The sequence below is a fragment of the Canis aureus genome, chromosome 6 (genome assembly GCF_053574225.1).
Source record: "Canis aureus isolate CA01 chromosome 6, VMU_Caureus_v.1.0, whole genome shotgun sequence".
In the NCBI taxonomy this organism is placed as follows: Eukaryota; Metazoa; Chordata; class Mammalia; order Carnivora; family Canidae; genus Canis; species Canis aureus.
This window is the reverse complement of record NC_135616.1, coordinates 46,362,844-46,382,908: the sequence shown is the minus strand read 5'-3', so window position 1 is coordinate 46,382,908 and position 20,065 is coordinate 46,362,844. Positions and strand designations below refer to the sequence as shown.

The 20,065-nt window shown below is 37.7% G+C and overlaps 1 protein-coding gene across 9 annotated transcripts in view; it reads right to left on the bottom strand.

The window, feature by feature from the left end:
• Positions 1 to 20,065, bottom strand: part of AKT3 (AKT serine/threonine kinase 3) — a 308,906-nt gene that overhangs the window by 89,883 nt on the left and 198,958 nt on the right. For 8 of the 9 annotated variants that reach the window (XM_077901455.1, XM_077901451.1, XM_077901457.1 and 5 more), the window contains 2 exons: positions 5,581 to 5,646; positions 4,153 to 4,221 (listed from right to left, as the gene is read on the bottom strand). In XM_077901455.1, coding sequence (XP_077757581.1) covers positions 4,153 to 4,221; positions 5,581 to 5,646 — 135 coding nt within the window. The remainder of the gene's footprint in view (positions 1 to 4,152; positions 4,222 to 5,580; positions 5,647 to 20,065) is intronic. The other variant, XM_077901450.1, reaches the window with a different exon arrangement.

Below are 20,065 nucleotides of genomic sequence, written 5' to 3'. Positions count from 1 at the left end.
ATTATTTAGTGCTTTAAGCAACACTGGCAAACACAGGGACAATAAAAAGCATGGCCATGAGCATGCTACATTCCATGCAGTCTCGTAGTCTGTTTTATGTATATTTCATGATAAACATTCCAGAACACAGGCTAAAAGGAGACTATTGCTAATTAAAAATCAAGACAAGCATGAATTAAGTTAAAAATTGTGCTAGATATAATTACTTAAATAGGCCCACTGAATAAGCCCACCTCAGGGCAGTGGTTGGATATAAAGAGATTTGAGGATGCTGCCCTTTTGGTGAGCAACATTTTATCAGAGCTTCATTTTCTTTCCTTCTTTCTTTTTTTAAGAAAACGTTTTATTTATTTATTTGAGAGACAGAGAGAGAGAGGAGGAACACAGGGAGAAGGACAAGCAGACTCTCCGCTGAGCATAGAGCCCAACACACAGGGTTCGATCCTACACTGCAATATCATGACTTGAGCCAAAATCCAGAGTTGGAAATTTAAGTGACTGAGCCACCTAGGCACTCCCAGAGCTTCTTTTTCAACAGGCCGGGCATCTCCTACCCACAGTTCTTAGATGCCACCCAGAGTTTCCCCACAGGGTAACTTATGGACTGTGTGAGCTTATGGCTTCCCTTACTTTACCTCTATTTCAACCTTATTTCCAAACATAAGTACCATTTTTAGTGGTTTTTTTCTATAGCAATGGAGTTTTCTAAATTTCTAGGAAGCATCCCTGGGCAGAATAAATGTCACAATGAACCTAAAGCAAAATCAAAATCAAGTAAGTCACAAGAAAGATATAGTGAACATAGATTTCCTTTGCAGAAATGATACATTTAAGAACAGAAATAATCACATTAAGTTTCAAGAACTAAATAACTGTTAGTATTCATAAAGTACATTCAAAAGTACATCTAAACTGTATTTAAAAGTGTATCTGATAACTAAAAAGTGTATCTGATAATTTTTTAAAAGAAAGAAAAATTGGGAAATTATATATATAAAACTTTCATTTTTACTAATATACATATTACTATATACATATACATATATATATATGGCAATGCTGTGATTATGATCCAAGCACTTGAAAATTACAGACCACATACAGAATCAGTTCACCTGCTGCAATCCATTAAATAATTTAGTCTTTATCTATAACATATTCTCACAACAGAAATTCTGAAAAAAGAGAGAAATAATGTAGGAGTTTCAGTGCTAAAGAAAACCATCTGGCTAGTCTGAAAATCTGCTTTTGTGTGTAAAATTTTTTCAACAATTATCATTTAATTAATCTCAGAAGTACTCTAGGTTTAGAACGAGAGTGTGGGTGCAGCAGGCCCCCCCAGGAGGCTTCCCACCACACAGACCCTCTTCCCTCCTGTGAAGTCCTGTGTTTCTTCATCTGTAGTTCTGATATAAGCAATAATTATCACTTTACACTTAGTGTGGGCTTTGTACCTTATCTCCCCCACCTGACTATAAACTCTTTGAGGGTAAGATCCAGGTTTAATTCAGATTTTATATCCCATATTACCTACTAGAGTGACTTGCACAAAACCTCAAAAAATGCCTATTTTATAAAGACACTCAAAGATACTCCCTCCTGAAAAAAACATTTTCAAGTTTTTTCCCAAAATAAACTATGTAGTACATTACTTTCTATTTTTCTTCCTACTTGTCAGCAGTTTCCAGTTTAAACGTCCCTGTTGATCCTTGCTCCAGAGAGAATTTATTCATCCATTCACTTAATTTACTCACTCAAACAACCCAATAAATTATTTGTCTAGTTCCTACTTTGCCAGGTAGTGTGTAAGGTGCTGGGGTTATACTAGCAAAAAAGCCCTTAAGGAGCACACAGAGTCTAGCAGGAAGGATACACAAGTAAATAGGTAATTTTAAAACAAAGTGATAATTGTTATTAACAGGTGTAAATGTATGACACTGTGTAAGACTATTTCTATAATTTAAGAGTATTTCTCCAAGTTTTTGTTTGTAATTTATCATTTTTCTGATATTATGGTCTTCCCTGGTCATGTATCTATCCATCCGTCCACATTGGTCCATCTAACTTCCTTCCTTCATTTTTTAAATATGTATCTGTGGTACAAAATACACAAACTGCTCAAGAACACATAATTTAAAAAGTTGTCTTTCTCACACTGTCCCCAGCCATTTGTCTTATCTTCCCAAAGGTACACACTAACGATCAGTGCATACCTGCAGAGACAGTCAACGCATACACAGAAACATGTATCACACGCACATGGTCCTAGTTTCTTTTAACTATTACAATGGTGGCATGCTTTATCCTCTCCATCTTGTCTCTTTCACTTCAGAATGTATCTTAGAAGTCATTCCCTATTAGCCCACATTGGGCTACCTTCATTCTTTTTAATGGATATAAAGTATTCCACTGCGTGGATACAACACAATTAATTTAGGCAGTCTCCTTACTGAATGCTTATCTAAGGTTCTACAAATGCTGCAATGAATCTATTTATCCATGTATCATTCTGTGGTGTATCTCTGAATACGTCTGTAGAATAAATTCCTGGAAGTGAAACTGCTGGCTCCAAAAATAATGAGCACTTTTTATGTCGACAGATACTAATGTAGAGGATTCAACCATTTAATTCCCCATAAAATGGGAAATATCCACCCTCATAACATAAATTATAATCCCTATAAAAAAATGGCTCCCTAATCTGTACCCACAGTTCTGACTCCCCACTTACTCTCTCTGATGTTCTCACGTTCTTTCCACATACACATTTCCTAGGAACCTTAGGGAAAACCACCACATTTATAATCTTACCCTTAACATATTCTTTGTTTAAGTACACTGTATTTGTTATCCCCAATTCCAACCCAAAGCCACTTTTGATCCTTCTCTCTTTCTACCCATACCCAATTCACTGGTCATGAAGATGGACCAATCCTGTGCCATTCTATGATGTTCACCTTCTCTGTATTTTCTCAGACACCTCTGAGTCCAATGCCTGGATTATTCTCCTCCAACCACTCAAGTGCCTCCAGTCCTGTGCTCACCCTGGTGATTCTGTTCACGTGATCCTCTCTCTGCCTGAAGTATCTCAAGTCAGTTCCCCTACTGAGATCTCAGTAAGAATCAAAGGTCTACCCTTAATGCCAAATCACCCACAAAGCATCTTCTTTTTTTTATTTTCATAAAGTACTTTCTAATATGAATTTATGAACACTTAGGTCTTTCACTATATATGTTCTAATTTATAGTACACTTACAACGTAAATTACAAACTCCTTCATAGAAAGGATCATGTCTTAGCACATTCTGATAAACCCACACTGCCTTGGCATTTAAAATGTGATTATCAAATGAATGAATGCATTTTTGCAATTAATTCCTATAAGTCATATAATTCTACAGGAGAAAATATTCCACAGAGGATATTTAATCCACTTATTTTTGAAAAATAAGACTATTTTAAAGTCTGTGACATACAATCAATCCCCTGCTTAATAATTATATTTATTTCAGAAAACCCACAATGTGAAATATTTCCAGTTAAGTGTGCCAGTAAATTATAAATTTCCCTCACAATCCAAAATGGGGAGGAGAAAGGACAGGGAACAAAGAGGTGAGATGTACCACTACGCTGACTGCATTTCTCTTCAAAGCTACAAAAACCTTTCAAATCTCTTAAATATAGTCAAAGTTATTCTAACTACTATGTAAAAGAAGAGAGAACTAGCCATGACGTGCCTATGGACTATTGCTCAAGTGAGTTTAAAATGGGCTAAATCTTTTACCAATTTCACAAACACTTGAAAAGAACTTTGCAAAGCATCATAAATCCTGTATTTCCAGGTTTCAAAGTTAAATAACACGATTTCCAAAAGCACATTTGTGATAAAATATTTTACATTTAAAAAACATAGGGAAAAAAAGAATATAATTATGCTTTCCAATATGTAAAAGCAGTCATAAAAAAATTAGTGATCATTATGTTTCATTATAAATGATTCAGCTCCCATCTACCCAGTGGTAGATGGAGCTACACAAATCCTTGCCAGGAAGAAGAGAACTATTACATTATAACTTATATCTTCAATAATTAAAGAAATGATGACAATACTACCATGCATATTCAAGTGGTGGATTTACTTCTTGACTCACCTCTCCCCCATTAACATATTCCATCACAAAACACAAACGGTCTTTTGTCTGGAAGGAATATTTCAAGGACTTGAAATGAAAAAGAAAAAATGTTACATTATAATCCAGAATTCTTATAACGATACCAAAATAGAATACTTAGAAACAGTAAGCTCCAGGGATGAAATGAATTGTTCTTGTCTTGACGAGTCTATTTAACTCCTTAAAAGTGTTAAGAGTTTGGAAGAACACAAAACAAATTTTGTTTAGATCAGCACTGGCTATTGTTAGGGAAAAAGTTAAAATTAAAATTTTAAGTAAAAATACACTTAGTAATTGTGATGAGCACCTGTCAATATATTGTGCTATTTGCAACTGTATTAGTTCCTGAGGTCCTCACCCTCAGGATCTTCAAGTGAGGAAGTCTAAGGAATACAGCTGGAGTAGCTATGCTCCTGCTCCTAATACAGTTTCAACACTGCTTTTTGCATACTGGGTGCAGAACATGAGTGAATTCAACAGAGCTGTTTCATTTAACTGTATAAGTTATAAAGGTATCAGAACTTTAGAGCTATCTTAATACACTGGACAACAGACTGACAGCAATGTAACAAAGTAAGCCTAGGTATGTAACTATTCTTCTGAAAAAACTCCTACTACATAATCCTAAATCTCTAAAAGGCTCCTCCTTTGGAACATCTACCTGTTACTTTTTTTTCCTCTTTCTTTTCTACGAGTTATTTTTCATCTTAATATACTTCTTTAGAACCAGAACAAATTATGTCTCTATTATAAGCAATCTAAGTACAGGCCTAAAAAAATTAGTTCTTTCAAAACAAGTAATATGCATGTAAGTCACTGTTTACACTTTGTCCAGTCAAGAAAAACATCATGACTTATCCTATCTTTAATTTTTGTATTCAGGATTCCTGTTTCTTCAAGTACTCTCTACCTATGGGAGGTTTCAATTTCTATGAAAAATATTCAGTAAAGATTTTCTGCCTTTCATATCTGGAGACAATGTTGCTTGATCATTGAAATATGTATCAGAAGCCATTAAGCAGAGGAAACACAAAATCCTTACATTTGATACTAAGAATTTCTTGTAAGTCTACCATTTTCTCAGTGGTCTCTGTATATTTGCTCTATGGTTTTTTGTTTTTTAAGGCAGTGACATTCATGGGGGGAAAAAGTTTCAGAAAAGTAATGGCCATGTAAGAGGAGGATCACAAACACACACATATTGTAAACTTCAGCCATACACTGCAATCATTCGAAAGAAATACGACCTAGAGTCTGTCTACAAAGAAAATGGCATACGTAGACAAATGAGATTTTTCATGGCTTAGTTTTGCAATAACACTCTTGTGAATGTAAGTATCAGATGAGTACACCTGCCCTCCCTTGAACGTAAAGGTCAGGTGAGCGCACCTGGCCTCAGTCACTTACTGTTAAAAAGGGGTGTCGAGTGTTCTTTAACACTCTGCTTTCCGTTAGAGTATGTGCCACTTCATCCTACAAAAGAAAAAGGTAAACCTTTAATATATGGACTAAGCACCAGCAATAGAAAATATTCACTATTTCTCTAAGACCAGAAGAGGTTAAACCCAGAGACAAAAAAATCAGATGGCTGTGAGGTGTAATAAACACATATACACTCATAGTTAATCAAAGTATATTGATAATCATATAAAAGTCACCAAAAAGTTATCAGGGACACAGGTGATTGAATAGTGAACCTTTCTCCTTTGAGGCAATGCCTTAGCAGCTAACATTCAGGCATGGAGTAGTTAATATTCCCATGTTTGTAGTATATTTTATTCAGGAGGATATAAAGGATGTATTTCAGTAAAGAACATAGAATTTCTAAGTCTCCTACTTAAAAGAAAAAATCAGTTCCTGAAAATAGGAACACAGAATATACAGATAAGATTTAATTATCAACTATACATTTTACAAATAGCAACAGAATATAAAATTTGTATATTTTTGTTTGTGGCTTTTTAACATGCTTCTTAAAAAAAAAGTTACAACCTACTTAGGTGACAATTTTAAAAATCTGGGTTTATTTCAAACCAAAAATAAGTGTATTTCCCCAATCTTGTACATAAATCTCATCTTGACATCAAAATGAACTAGGAGAGATTTTCTTCAACATATGGAAAACTGGAAGAATGTTTCATATTTCAAAAATAACAGCATCTTAAAGAAGAAAGGAAAGGAAGACACTGCTGAAATTAATACAGCTGGTCTCTCTGGTCTCTGCCTCCAGCAAGAGCCTAAACAAGGCTCTTGCTGGATTAATGTCTCCACACTGTCAGCAAATCACAATTAAATTATAAGTAAGATGTGGAGAGCAAAACATTGGGTCACTACATTATATTTATCATCTGACCTTAATCAGACCTAGAAGGTAAATGAGAAATAAATTGATCAAAAATGCTAAGCCCCGGAAGCCATTCCAAGAGGGCAGAACCAGCTTCATCTGAACAAGCCAAGTGTTATTTACAACACAGAGTTTAAAACTAATAGTGAAACAAAGTATGGGTATGAAACCACTCCTGAATTATCTGTTTAATAAAAATTAGAATTAAGTGCTCAAACAATTCAAAAGCCTCTGTCAGTCACAGTTTCTAAACTAATTAGAACAGCACACATCTTAATGCAAACTAAATCAGAAGCAGAAATGAGAGCAGGACTTACTGATTTCTGACACCCACAGTGCCTAGCATCGTGGTTAGCACACAATAGACAATAAATGTTTGTTGAACTGAACTGTTTATCACAGGAATAAATTCCAGATGTCAGGAGTGTATGACTCCATTAAATCAATCACCCATTCCCTCCACAAATATGCAACCAAACCTACTGGGTGCAAATAGGGCCCTGAACAACAACAACAAAAAAACAAAAGGATCTCTGCCCTCAGGGAACTTTCTGTCTCTCTACACAGATGGTGATCAATGCTAAGGGGGAAAAAATGGAGCCAGGGCTATTGCAGTTTAGGAGCATCTTGTAATGAACATGAAATACATACGGAAGCATTACACAAGTGGCTACTTTGTGACAAACACAACCAAATTTACATACGGAAGCATTACACAAGTGGCTACTTTGTGACAAACACAACCAAATTCATTAAAAACCAAAACCCTTGATGGGCACTTAAATGCTAATGACAGTGCAGGTATAAAGTGGTAAAAAAAAAAAGACACAATCTCTCTGCTCATGGAGTCACAAGCTAGTGGAGAAGACATAACAGATGGGTAAATATCCAACTTCAAATAAATTACTAATTCTGATGACTGACATTAAGAAAAAATGGGGGAATCTATGATCATAAATGGCATAATGAAAGAAAACTAACATTATTGAAAGACTATATAGGGTGGGTAATGTGATGATGTGGGAGGCAAGGGTGTGACATAATCTAATATCTATTTTTAAAAGTTTACGCAGGCTCCTCTGAGTAGAAGGACAACAAAAATAGCAAGGATCAAGCAGAAACAACAAGGAGTCCAAGAGAGAAACCAGGATGGGTTAGACTACTGTGTTATCAGTAGGAGCAGGAAAAAAGGGGGACCATTTTGAAATCTTTTTGAGATATAAAACTAACAGTCATAATTCAAAAGTTACCTGCCTCTACCATGAGCGTGACTCAAAAGAAACATCTCTTTGCAGGCAGTCAGAAGAAGATTCACAGAAGAGATAACATTTCTGCAGGTTATGCTTGAGGACGCTAAGTGGCTGGAAGCAGCCAGCCAGGAAAAGACTACAGAAAGGTAAGTGTGAAACCCATCTGAAACCAGAAAAGATATTCTAATACTTCAGAAAATATTTCCAGAGGGTAGTTCATTCTGTTTTTTATTTTTAAGGATTTATTTACTTATTTGAGTCAGAGAGAGTGAGTGAGTGAGTGGGGCGGGGGAGAGAGGGAGAAGCAGACTCCGCTAAGTACAGAGTCTTACAGGACGGGTGTTCAATACCATGTCCCTGAGATCTCGACCTGAGCCAAAATCGAGTTCAAAGCTTAACCATTTAACCGACTAAGCCACCAGGTGCCCCCATTCTATTTTTTAAAATAAGCCTACCACATACAATAGCTATTTTTATAAATCACTTTGTAAGTTTCAGGATAGAAGATTAGTTTTTTCCTAAATTCTGCAATCTGCCTAACCACAGAGAAGAAGCCAAGGCAAGATATATGGCAACAAATGCTAAACCAATATTTATCATAAGAATGTGAACAGAATTAATACCATGTACATATCTTTCAAATGTTAAAATGTATTTTTTACCATATTTTACATATGATCAGATTAGAATTCTTCCCCCTTAATGCAGATTTAATAGTACTATACTTCACATACTAATTAGTTTCTGCTATGAAGATAAGGTATGCATCAGCTAAAAAGTAAACACAGATGCCAATAATTTTTAATTACAGTTAAAAGCAATATGTCAAAACAAAAAGTTAAAAATAACAGTGATAAAACTTAGTGGCTAAAACAATGTGATGCCTTTCAAAAAATCCACTCGTTGATCAGGACTATAAATGAAGGGGGCTAAAAATGCTTGAGTGTACAATAGAAGTCTAATGTTTTAATGAAAAAGCTTCTGAAAATCAGTTTCATGTATATTCACCCACGGCAAAATAGTAACTAATGAATTTTAAATCTAATTTCTCTCATAGGAATAGGATTTTATTTCTTGAGGACATGAGGCAGAGAAAAGTTCTTCTCACATTTATTTTCCCAATCATCTCCAATTTACCACTCCCTTCTACTGCAGATGGTCTAAAATTCTGCCTTCATTTGCCTCCTCCTGCCCCGTACTGTCGAGCAGTTGTTGGGTATTTCATGAGGGGTCAGGAGTAGGACATGGCAGAGAACTGAACGAAGAGATCTCTAACCTGCTGGCCAGGGACAAGGGATTCAGGTCCCTTCACCCCTATACCAATTCAGCAAGGTAGGCTTTCTTATTCCCATTCTGCATAAAGAAACTGAGGTGCCGAGAAATTAACCTGTTCAGGCTGCAGTGAAAGAGTCAGTACTGATTCCACATCTAAGGCCCATGTTAGGGTCACTTCTGCTCCACACCACTGCCTCCCATTCAAGTGCTCAGTATCTCCTTAACTGGGCACAATCACTCTGTTCACAGTATTTTCTCCAACTTGAATGCAAGACTTTAATGACCTGCTCTATCAGAAGCCAGTTGAAATCAAGATATGGCAAGTTCAAAGCACTTCCTTCCTCCCTCCATCAGAGCAATAACAAAGACCCAGAAGGGGAGGAGGCAGGTGGGAAATAACCAGAATAGGGCAGAGAGGTCTGTGCTCCATTTCATTTACTCTCAACTAAACCATGGGCACTCCCACGTTATGTACTTCTTCTGTCTTGACACCATAGGTTAGCAATCTATACATTTTTTTCCCCATAGGAAAGACGTAACACATTTTAAGCTCTAAATTTGGGGTCCTAACTTCCTCTTTTCAAAACTAGGGCACTGCCCAGATCAGCCCTGTCCTGCTCTCCCACTCTCCAAGCACCACACTGTCTTCTCACTGTTCCTTAACTACTATTTCTCTTTTCTTTATGATTTTTTTTCACTTTGATGCAGAGAATGAAAGCACAGTTGTCCTCGGTTGTCTATGAACACTACATTATCTTTCTCAAGGATAGTCATTTGATACTTTGTTCTTGATCCTCTTGTTCCAAATATTGCTTGGATGGAGGGCTATGTGGGCTCCTCTGACTTTGATAATGATATAATCACTTGGGAACCTAGTCTTTCTTAAATTGTAGAGTATGCTGCTTGTTTATCCTGCCCCCTATTTGCACTGCATTCTTTTCTTCTACCCCTTTGAATTCCCAATATTGGAATAAACCAGTCTCTACCTTCTCACCTTTCTATCCCACATCTAAAGGGTTAAGAAATCACATAAACATACTGACTAGAACCATTACAATTCCCTCTTCAATCTCAGCTGAATCTTCAGAGGATTCTTTTACTTGTCACTCTTCCAGTCCTTATTATAGTGCTCTTAAAACGTTCCCAGGGCTACTACCCTGCCTGGTACGTCTGCTACTTACACCTGTCAAGCTACTGAGCTGGGACAGAGGCCCAGGTCTGTCACTTTCAAGTCTAGGAGCTTTTCATTAAGTTTCTCTCTTTATCTCAATTTTGCTCCCACATACTTTCAAAATGTGATCTACTTTCTTTGCAGAGTATGTCATTAATAACATTTGATACGTTTGATGACGCATTCCTCCTGAAGACCTCTTCTCTTGATTTTTTTCTTTTTTTTTTTTTTTAAAGATTTTTATTTATTTATTCATGAGAAACACAGAGAGCAAGAGGCAGAGATAGAGGCAGAGGGAGAAGTAGGCTCCATGCAGGGAGACTGATGTGGGACTCGATCCCGGGACTCCAGGATCACTCCCCGGGCCGAAGGCAGGCGCCAAACCACTGAGCCACCCAGGGATCCCTTCTCTTGGTTTCTAGAACATCACAATCTCTTACTTCCCTCATCAGTAGTTCCATTTTCTCAAACTTTTACTGTTTCCTTATCTCTGAATCCTTATTCTAGGAGTACCCTCCCAAGAACTCAGTCCTCAGATGTCTTGCCTTCACTATGATTCCAAACAGTCTCTATGGTGATGGACTTCCAAACAGATCCTTCACCCCCCAAAACGCCTGTTTGCCATCGATGTCTAGTAGAGGACTTAAACTTGGATGTGTAATAGAAACATCATATTTGGCATCCAAAACCTAATTTCTAGGGGTGCTTGGGTGGCTCAGTCGTTAAGCATCTGCCTTTCGCTCAGGTCATGATCTTGAGGGCCTGGGATCCACCCTGCATCAGGCTCCATGCAGGGAGTCTGCTTCTCCCAACTGCCCCTCCCCTGCTCATGCTCTCTCTCCCTCAAAATAAATAAATGAAATATATTAAAAAACCCACAAAAAGACAAACCTAATTTCTAATCTGCCATCAAAAAGCTTTGTTTCCCTCACAAAACAAAACAAAGCAAATAAAAATCTCCATTGCTGAGAATGGCAATACCATCCTTGCAGTTGCTCAGGCCAAAACCAGGCACTGATCCTCAACCCTTTTCTCTCACACCCTACATTCAACCTGTCAGGAATCTGTTGGCTCGGCATCAAAATACAACCAGGATCTGAATGTGTCTTTCCACCTCTATTGATACTACCCTGATGCATGCCACGAGTATCATTTATCGAGATTATTGCAATTAACTCCTAGCAAACTCCCTGCTTCCTACCCACCGTCTATTTTCAACTCTACAACAGAAGAGATGCTCTTAAAATGAAAACCAGATGATGTTACACTACTTAAAAATTTCTAGTGGCTTCTTACTTATCTAAAGTAAAACCTAATATTCTTATGACAGCTGCAAGTACCTACACAATCCTATCCTCTTCTTACCCATGCAAGTCTCGGTAGACTCCTAGCTTAGTCTGAGAACATATTACTTATGCTGCTTGTTCGGGGCCTTTTCAACTGTGAAGCCCTCCATCTGCAGCAACTCTCTCCTCCAAAATACCTCAAAGGCTTGCTTCCTCAACCCCGTCAAATGCTCACTGAAATTTTACCGTAATGGTGAGGCCTTCTGTGATTACTCTATTTAAAACTGCAAAACCCACAAACATCACTCCTCATTTCCCTGCCCTATTTTATTGTTCTCCATTAGTATGTATTAGCTTCTTACATACAGTGTGATTTACTCATTTAATGTGTATTTATTGTCCATCTTCAGACTAGAGTGTAATTTCCAATGGGGGAGGTAGAGTTTGGTCAGGTTTATTCATTCACAAAGTCCCAGTGTCTAGAGCATGCATGTTAAATAATTTGGGGCTCAATTTATATTTATTGAAAGAATGAGTGAATGAATCAATAAATAATTATTCTTTAGCATATGTTACTGAAGAATGACAAGCTTCATAAATTCCAAGAAGCAAACCAGAACACAAATGAATGAACTAATTCCTCCAAGAGCACAATGAGCAGATAAAGATACAGCAGATCAAACCAAATCCATTCACTATCTGTCTCCCACAGTAAACCACAATCACTGGCACAATGTTTAATACAGAGGTTCAAGAGAATCTCAAAGAGTGGATCAGAGAAGCTGGCAGATGATGTTAAGAAGTTCTGTTTAAGGTCTACCAGCAATAACTGAAGATCCAAGGACACAGAGATATAGTGGTCAAGCCAAACCACTGAGTTTATATTTTAGTGGGCAAGTGTGCAGGAAAAGGATTGATGGAGCAGGCTTGGGCTGCTAGACTCTGCATTCATAAGAATGGCCAATCTTCAGGACTGGCACTCGGCCAGCTCCTGGGAAATAAACTCTGACCCCTTTCAATATTCTGTATGATAGTTGTTTTTATCAGAGATCTTGGACCACACAGTACCAGTCTGACTGGATAGTTTATACAAACAACTCTAAGAATGGTGAGGGCTACACTCCTGATTTTGCTCGGAATGGCTAGAATCTGAGCAGCTAAGGGAAGTCAAGCAGTGCTGCTTGCCTATGTGACTGACCTCCACAAAAATCCTGGACGTCAAGGCTTTGGTGAGCTTCCTAGGTTGGACAACATTCTGTACATGCTGTCACACACTGATGCTGGGAGGATGAAGCATGGCCATGCGAGACCATTGGGATAGAACACCTGGAAGCTTAGACTTGGTTTCTCCTGGACTCTGTCCCATGTGCCTTTCCCTTCGCTGATTTCAGTCTGTATCTCTTGGGTATAATGAACCGTAACCGTAAGTACATCAGCTTTTCTGAATCCTGTGGTCCTAACAAAATAGTTAGCCTGAGGTGGGTCTTAAGGACAACGGACACAGCATCAGCTATGGGATTTATTAGGGGTGACATCAGCAAGACAGAGGGCTGGAGGCCCAGTGCTAGGCTCCCCCATAAAACCAAAACCAAAACCAAAAAAAAAAAAACAGTGAACAAATACAGACTGACGAATATAGCTTTGGAAAACTTCTGGACTACAGTGAAGTCAGCAGAAAACAATAAAGCAGCAGAAATCTTATAAAGCTGAACAAACAAACAAGGATGGCTAATAGGAAAGCATAGGAAACATTTTGCAGCACTCCATCCTCAAATCCAGAGGAGCCAGGCACCAAGAGGGATCTGCTCAGTAGGATTTTATGGGAAAATTAGAGCAAGAGAACCCAGCAAGCTTTATCACCACCACATATGTTTGCATCCTTGGCTACCAAGGCTGCCCACAGTCTTCACTAACATTGAACTCAGCTGACAGCGCTGCCCAAAGTCCCCACCACTGCATCTCCTCCCTGGGACTAGAATGTCATTGCAGTGAAACCCACCCCTGGGGACCCAAGTTGCTGCTGGGCCCACTCTCTGGGATCAGGATGCCACAAAACTTGGCCATCCACAGGGCCAAGCTGCAGTTGCTCTAGGCCTTACCACTGAGTCCTAAGTCAGGGATCTGACCTACCCTATACTGCTGCCACCACTCTGCATCCTCCTATGTTCAAAACTAGGACTCTAACTTGCTATAACCAGGACTGTGCTGCTGCTGCCCACCCCAGCCTGCCTCCAGCACCCAGTTGCAGCTTTTATTTGCCATAAATGGGGCTGTGCCAATAATGTTCTGTACCCAACGTTGGGTCTCAAGTTGTAGGTCTGACCATTCATAACTGGGGCTGAGTTACCCAGATCCTAATTTGGGGCTCTGACCTACAATCACCAGGGCCACACTGCTGTGGCTCTGCACCCTGCCTTTGGTGTCCCAAGCAGGGGCTTTGACCAAACATAACCGGACTGGTGCTGTGAATGCTCTGTACACTGCCACTGGGTCCTAAGGCACCACTGCACTGTTATCCTGCCACTGGTGCATCTGTCTCCACCCCAAGTCCTGAACACTGTGGTGATCCCCAGAGACCCAGGTCCCAGTTCCAGAGGAAACCTGCATATACCTGCATCTCAGATACCAGCACCCCCCCCCCCCCCAAATACACTTGTGCTCCAGGGCTCAGGTGCCATGGTAGCTCTGTGTGTACTAGATCCCATGACACCAGCTCTGCGGACACTGTCAGCACATCACATCTGGTACCAAAAGGGATTCCCCCAGCTAGAACTTCCTTTTACAGGCAAAAAAAGAACAGGAGAACCCCAGCAAACTTCATCTCTAAGGATCTGAGTAGCCCTAGACACCACTGCCATCCACAGAACCTCTACAGGCTTAGCCATAGAAGACCCTGACCACCCCCAGTCTTCACTGATGTTGGTCTCAGCTGACAGAGCTGCATGGGGACCAGTCTTCTGTACCCTCCCAGGAACCAGACACTGGGCCACAGCTAGCTGGTGTGCTTACAGTTACCTTCAGGCAAAAGTCTCTCTCTAAAGAAGTCAGTTCAGAAAGGCTAGAAGAGATGACCACTCCTTCAGCAAGACAGAGGGAAGCATCCTTCATATGCTCAGATATCAACACAAAGACATTAGAAACACAAAAAGGGAAGGAAACATGACATCTTCAAAGGTACACAGTAATTTTCTAGTAACTGACACCAAAGAAATGGACTTGAGAGTTACCTAAGAATTGAAAATAATTAAAGTTCACCAAGACTCAAGGAAACACACAGTAATAATTCAATAGAACTCAGAAAGACAATACATGAACAAAACTTCAACAAAAATATAGAAATCATATAAAAGAACCAAACCCGAAATTCTAGAGCTGGAAAAAACAGGGAACAAAATGAAAAAATGCATCAGGGGATCCCTGGGTGGCGCAGCGGTTTGGCGCCTGCCTTTGGCCCAGGGCGCGATCCTGGAGACCCGGGATCGAATCCCACATCAGGCTCCCGGTGCATGGAGCCTGCTTCTCCCTCTGCCTGTGTCTCTGCCTCTCTCTCTCTCTTTCTCTGTGACTATCATAAATAAAAAAAAAAAAAAAAAAAATGCATCAAAGGGCTTCAAATCAAGCTCAGTCAAGTAAAAGAAAGAATGTACAAACTTGAAGATAGAGACCTCTTGACATTATCCAGTTAGAGGGAAAAAAAGATGTGAGAATGAAACAGAGTGAAGAAAGCCTATATGATTTATGGGATACCACCAAGTGAAACAATATTCACATGTGAAAGTCCCAGCAGGAGAAGACAAAAGAGGGAGGAAGGAATAGGAAATTTATTTAAAGAAATAACAAAGAAATATTTCTTATTAAAGAAATAACAACTGAAAATGTCCCAAATCTGGGGAGAGATATGACCATTCAGGTACACAAAGCTCAAAGATACCAAAGGAGATTCTACGAAAAGAGATCTCTATTGAGATCACGCCCTCAAAAATCAAAGACACAGAGAATTTTGAAAGCAGCAAGAAAAAATATATTCATCAAATACAAGGAAAGCCCAACAAGGCTGTCAGTGAATTTTTCAGCAAAACCTTGCAAGCCAAGAGACAGTAAGATGATATATTCTACATGATGAAAGAAAAAAGTACCCACTAGGAATATTTTACCCAGCAATGTGGTCCCTCAAAAATGAAGGAGAAATAAAGACTTTCCCAGAAAAACAAAAGGTGAGAGAATTTATCACAACCAGACCTGCCTTACATGAAATGCTAAGTGAAGTTCTTCAAGCTGAAATAAAAGATGCTAAGCAGGAACATGAAAACATATAAAAGAATAGAATTTACTAGAAAAGGTAAAAATATAGTCAAATTCTATATTGTTGAAATAATAGCGTGTAAATCACTTTGACCTCCAGTATACAGGCTTAAGGACAAATGTTAAAAAATAATAACAATAAAAAAATAACAATAGCTACAGTATTTTGCTACAACATCACACACAAGTAAATGTGGACATCAATAACAGAAAATGTAAAAAAAAAAAAAAACAGAAAATGTTGGGGGGAACAAGTAAATGTGTAGAATATTCTCAATCAACTGAAGCTGTTAGCAGCTTGATATAAGACTTATTACAGTAAGATGTACTATGAACATCCTGGTAATCATAAAGCAAAAGCTTACAATAGATTCACAAATAAAAATAGAATCAGAGTATACCACTACAAAAAAATAATTCATAAAAGAGCAAGAGAAGCAGAAAGAACAAAGGAACTATAAAACAATTAGAAAGCAATAAACAAAATAATAATGGCAAGTCTTTATTACTATTTTAAATGCAAATGGTTTAAATTCTCCAATTAAAAGAGAATGGCTAAGTAAATTAAAAAACAAAAAACAAAAAACAAAAAACCAAGATCCAACTGTACGCTGCCCAAAAGATACTTAAGCTTTAGGAACACTCATAGGCTGAAAGTGAAAAGATGAAAAAAGATGTTGCAGGTAAAACGAGCAGGGGTAAGCAACTATACTTATCTCAGACAAAAGAAACTAAGTCAAAAGCTATAATGAGAGGCAAAGAAAGTCTTTATATAATGACATAAGGGTCTGCTCACCAAGAGACTATAACAATTGTAAATATATATAATAGTTAACAAATCTGCATATTAAAACAGACAGCAATATCACAGTAGTAGGGAACTCAAATATGCCACTTTCATCATCACATCACCCCGATCGAAAATCAGTAAGGAACTAATGTACTTAAACTACACGTTAGCCAAATGGAGCTAACAGAAACAAAACATTCTATCCAATAATAATATACATTCTTCTCAAGTACACATGGAACATTCCCAGGATAAATCAAATATTAGGTCACAGGGCAGCCTGGGTGGCTCAGCAGTTTAGCGCCTGCCTTTGGCTCAGGGAGTGACCCTGGAAGACCTGGGATCGAGTTCCGTATCAGGCTACCTGCATGGGGCCTGCTTCTCCTTCTACCTGTATCTCTGCCCGCCCCCCCCTCTGTGTGTGTGTGTGTGTGTGTGTGTGTCTCATGAATAAATAAATAAAAAATCTTAAAAAAAAATTAGGTCACAACTCTTAATAAATTTAAGGAGTTTAATCCATATCAAGTATCTTTGCCAACCAATACAGTATGAAACTAAAAATGAATTACAGGGGGAAAGCTGGAAATTTCACATATATATGGAAATTAAAATACTGTGGAATAAGCAATGGTTCAAAGAAAAAATCAGGAGGTAAATTTTAAAAATCTTGAGACAAATAAAATAGAAATACAACATACCAAAACTTATGGAACAAGCAAAAGCAGTTCTAAGTGAGAAGTTTACAGTCATAAAAAGGAAGTTTCTTACATTAAGAATAAAGAAAGATCTCAAAATAACCTGAATTTACACCTTAAGGAACTAAAAAATGAACATTCTACACTAAGTTAGTAGAAGGAAAGAAATAATTAAGATTAGAAAAGAAATAAATGCAATAGAGACTAGAAATACAATGGAAAAACAACAAAACTAAGAATTGGTTCAATAAAATTGACAAATCTTTAATGATACAAAGATTTAAAAAAAAAAGATTCAAATTAATAAAATTACAAATGAAAGAGAAGACATTACAACTGATACTACAAAAATACAAGAATCCTAAGAGACCACCGTAAACAATTATCACCAAAATTTTAGGTAACTCAGAAGAAATGGATAAATCCTAGAAACACACAATTTGAAGTTACAGAAAATCTGAACAGAATAATAAAGAGCAAGAGTTTAAATTAGTAATCAAAAATCTCCCTAGAAATAAAAGCTCAAAAGCAGATGGTTTCATGGGTGAATTCTAACATTTAAAGAATATCAATCTTCCTCAAACTCTTCAAAAATTGAAGAGAAAGGAACATGTTCAAATTTGTCTTACAAAGCTAATATTTCTCATACCCAAGCCAGACAAAAACACCTTACAAGGAAAGAAAATAATAGGCCAACATTTCTGATGAATTTAGAAGCAAAAACCCTCAACAAAGAACCAACAAACCTAATGCAAGAGCACATTAAAAGGATCATATACCATGATTACATGGGATTTATCCCTAAGATGCAAAGATGATTCAACACAATTCAGTAAGTGATATACCACATTAACAGATTAAAGGATAAAAAGCACATGATTATTTCCATAGATCCTGAAACATATTTGACAAAAATAAACACTCTTTCATGATAAAAACTCTCAATAAACTAGGTATAGAAGGAATTGTACCTCAACATAACAAAGGCCATGTATGACAAGCCCACAGTTAATATCATACGCAGTGGTGAGAAGTTAAAAGCCTTTCCTCTAACATCAGGAACAAAAGGGATGCCCACTATTAGCACTTTTACTCAGCACAATACTGGAGTTACTAGCCACAGCAATTAGGAAGAGAAAACGAGAGAGAGAGAGAGAGAGAGAGAGAAAGACATAAAATGAAAAAAGAAAAAGTAAAATTATCTTTTGCAGATGATATGATCTTATATACATATAAAGAAAAACCTAAAGACTCCAGCAAAAAACTGTTAGAATTAATACATGAATTCAGTAAAGTTACAGGATACCAAACCAACACACAAAAATCCGTTGCACTTCTATATACTGACAATAAAATACCTGAATGAGAAATGAAGAAAGCAATCCTATTTCCAACTGCATCAAAAAGAATAAAATACTTTGGAATAGATTTAACCAAGGGGGTGAAAGACCTATGCACTAAAAACTACTGGAATTGCTGAAAGAAACTGAAGAACACAGACAAATGGAAATATGCCCCATGTTTTTGGGTTGGAAACATTAACATTGTGAAAATGTCAGTGATACATACAGATTCAATTCAATCCCTATCAAAATTCCAATGGCCTTTTTTTACACACCAATTTTAGTGTAGTTTTTTCTTCTGAAGTGAAGTGTGTAGCCAAAGAAAACCCCAAAAGTCAAAGCAATCTAAAAAAAGAACAAAGCTGGAGGCAAAACACTTCTGTATTTCAAACTATATTCCAAAAGCTATATTCCAAAGCTATAATAAAAGAAACCATACAGTAAGCAAGACCATATGGTTTAAAACAGTGAAACTGGACCTCCATCTTACACTACTCACAAAAATTAACTCAATATGTTAAAAACTTAACTGTGAGACCTGAAAATGTAAAGTTCTTAGAAGAAAACATAAGGAAAAGTTCCTTGATGTTGGTCTTGCCAATGATTTTTGTGTAGACACGAAAACCAAAGGCAACAAAAGGTAAAATAAATAAGTGAGGCTACATCAGGCTAAAATGCTTCTGCACAAAACCATCAATAAATTGAAAAGGTACAGAACAAGAGAAAATATTTACAAGCCATGTATTTGATAAGGGGCTCATTTCCAAAAATATAAAGAATTCATATAACTCAATAGCAAGAAAGCAAATAATCTGATTAAAAAGGGGGGGCAGCCCGGGTGGCTCAGCGGTTTAGCGTTGCCTTCAGCCCAGGGCCTGATCCTGCAGACCCGGTATCGAGTCAGGCTCCCATGTCAGGCTCCCTGCATGGAGCCTGCTTCTCCCTCTGCCTGTCTCTCTGCCTCTCTCTCTGTGTGTGTCTCTCATGAATAAATAAATAACATCTTAAAAAAAAAGGGAGGCGGCAGAAGACTTAAACATTTTTCCAAAAAGACAAACAAATCGCCAACAGGTATATGAAAAGGTACCCAGTATCACTAATCATCTGGGAAATGCACATCAAAACTGCAATGAGATGTCCTTCATACCTGTTAGAATGGCTACTATCAAAAAAAGAAGAACAAGTATTGGCAAGAAAGTGGAGAAAAGGAAAGCCTTACACATTGTGGGTGGGAATGTAAATTGATGTAACCACTGAGGAAAACAGTATGGTGGTTCTTCAAAATATTAATTGAACCACCATATGATCCAACAATCCTATCCTTATATATATCTGAAGGAAATGAATTCAGGATGTCAAAGAGACATCTATACTCCCATGTTCATTGTAGTGTTTTCACAATAGCTAAGATATGGAAACAACCTAAATGTCCTTGA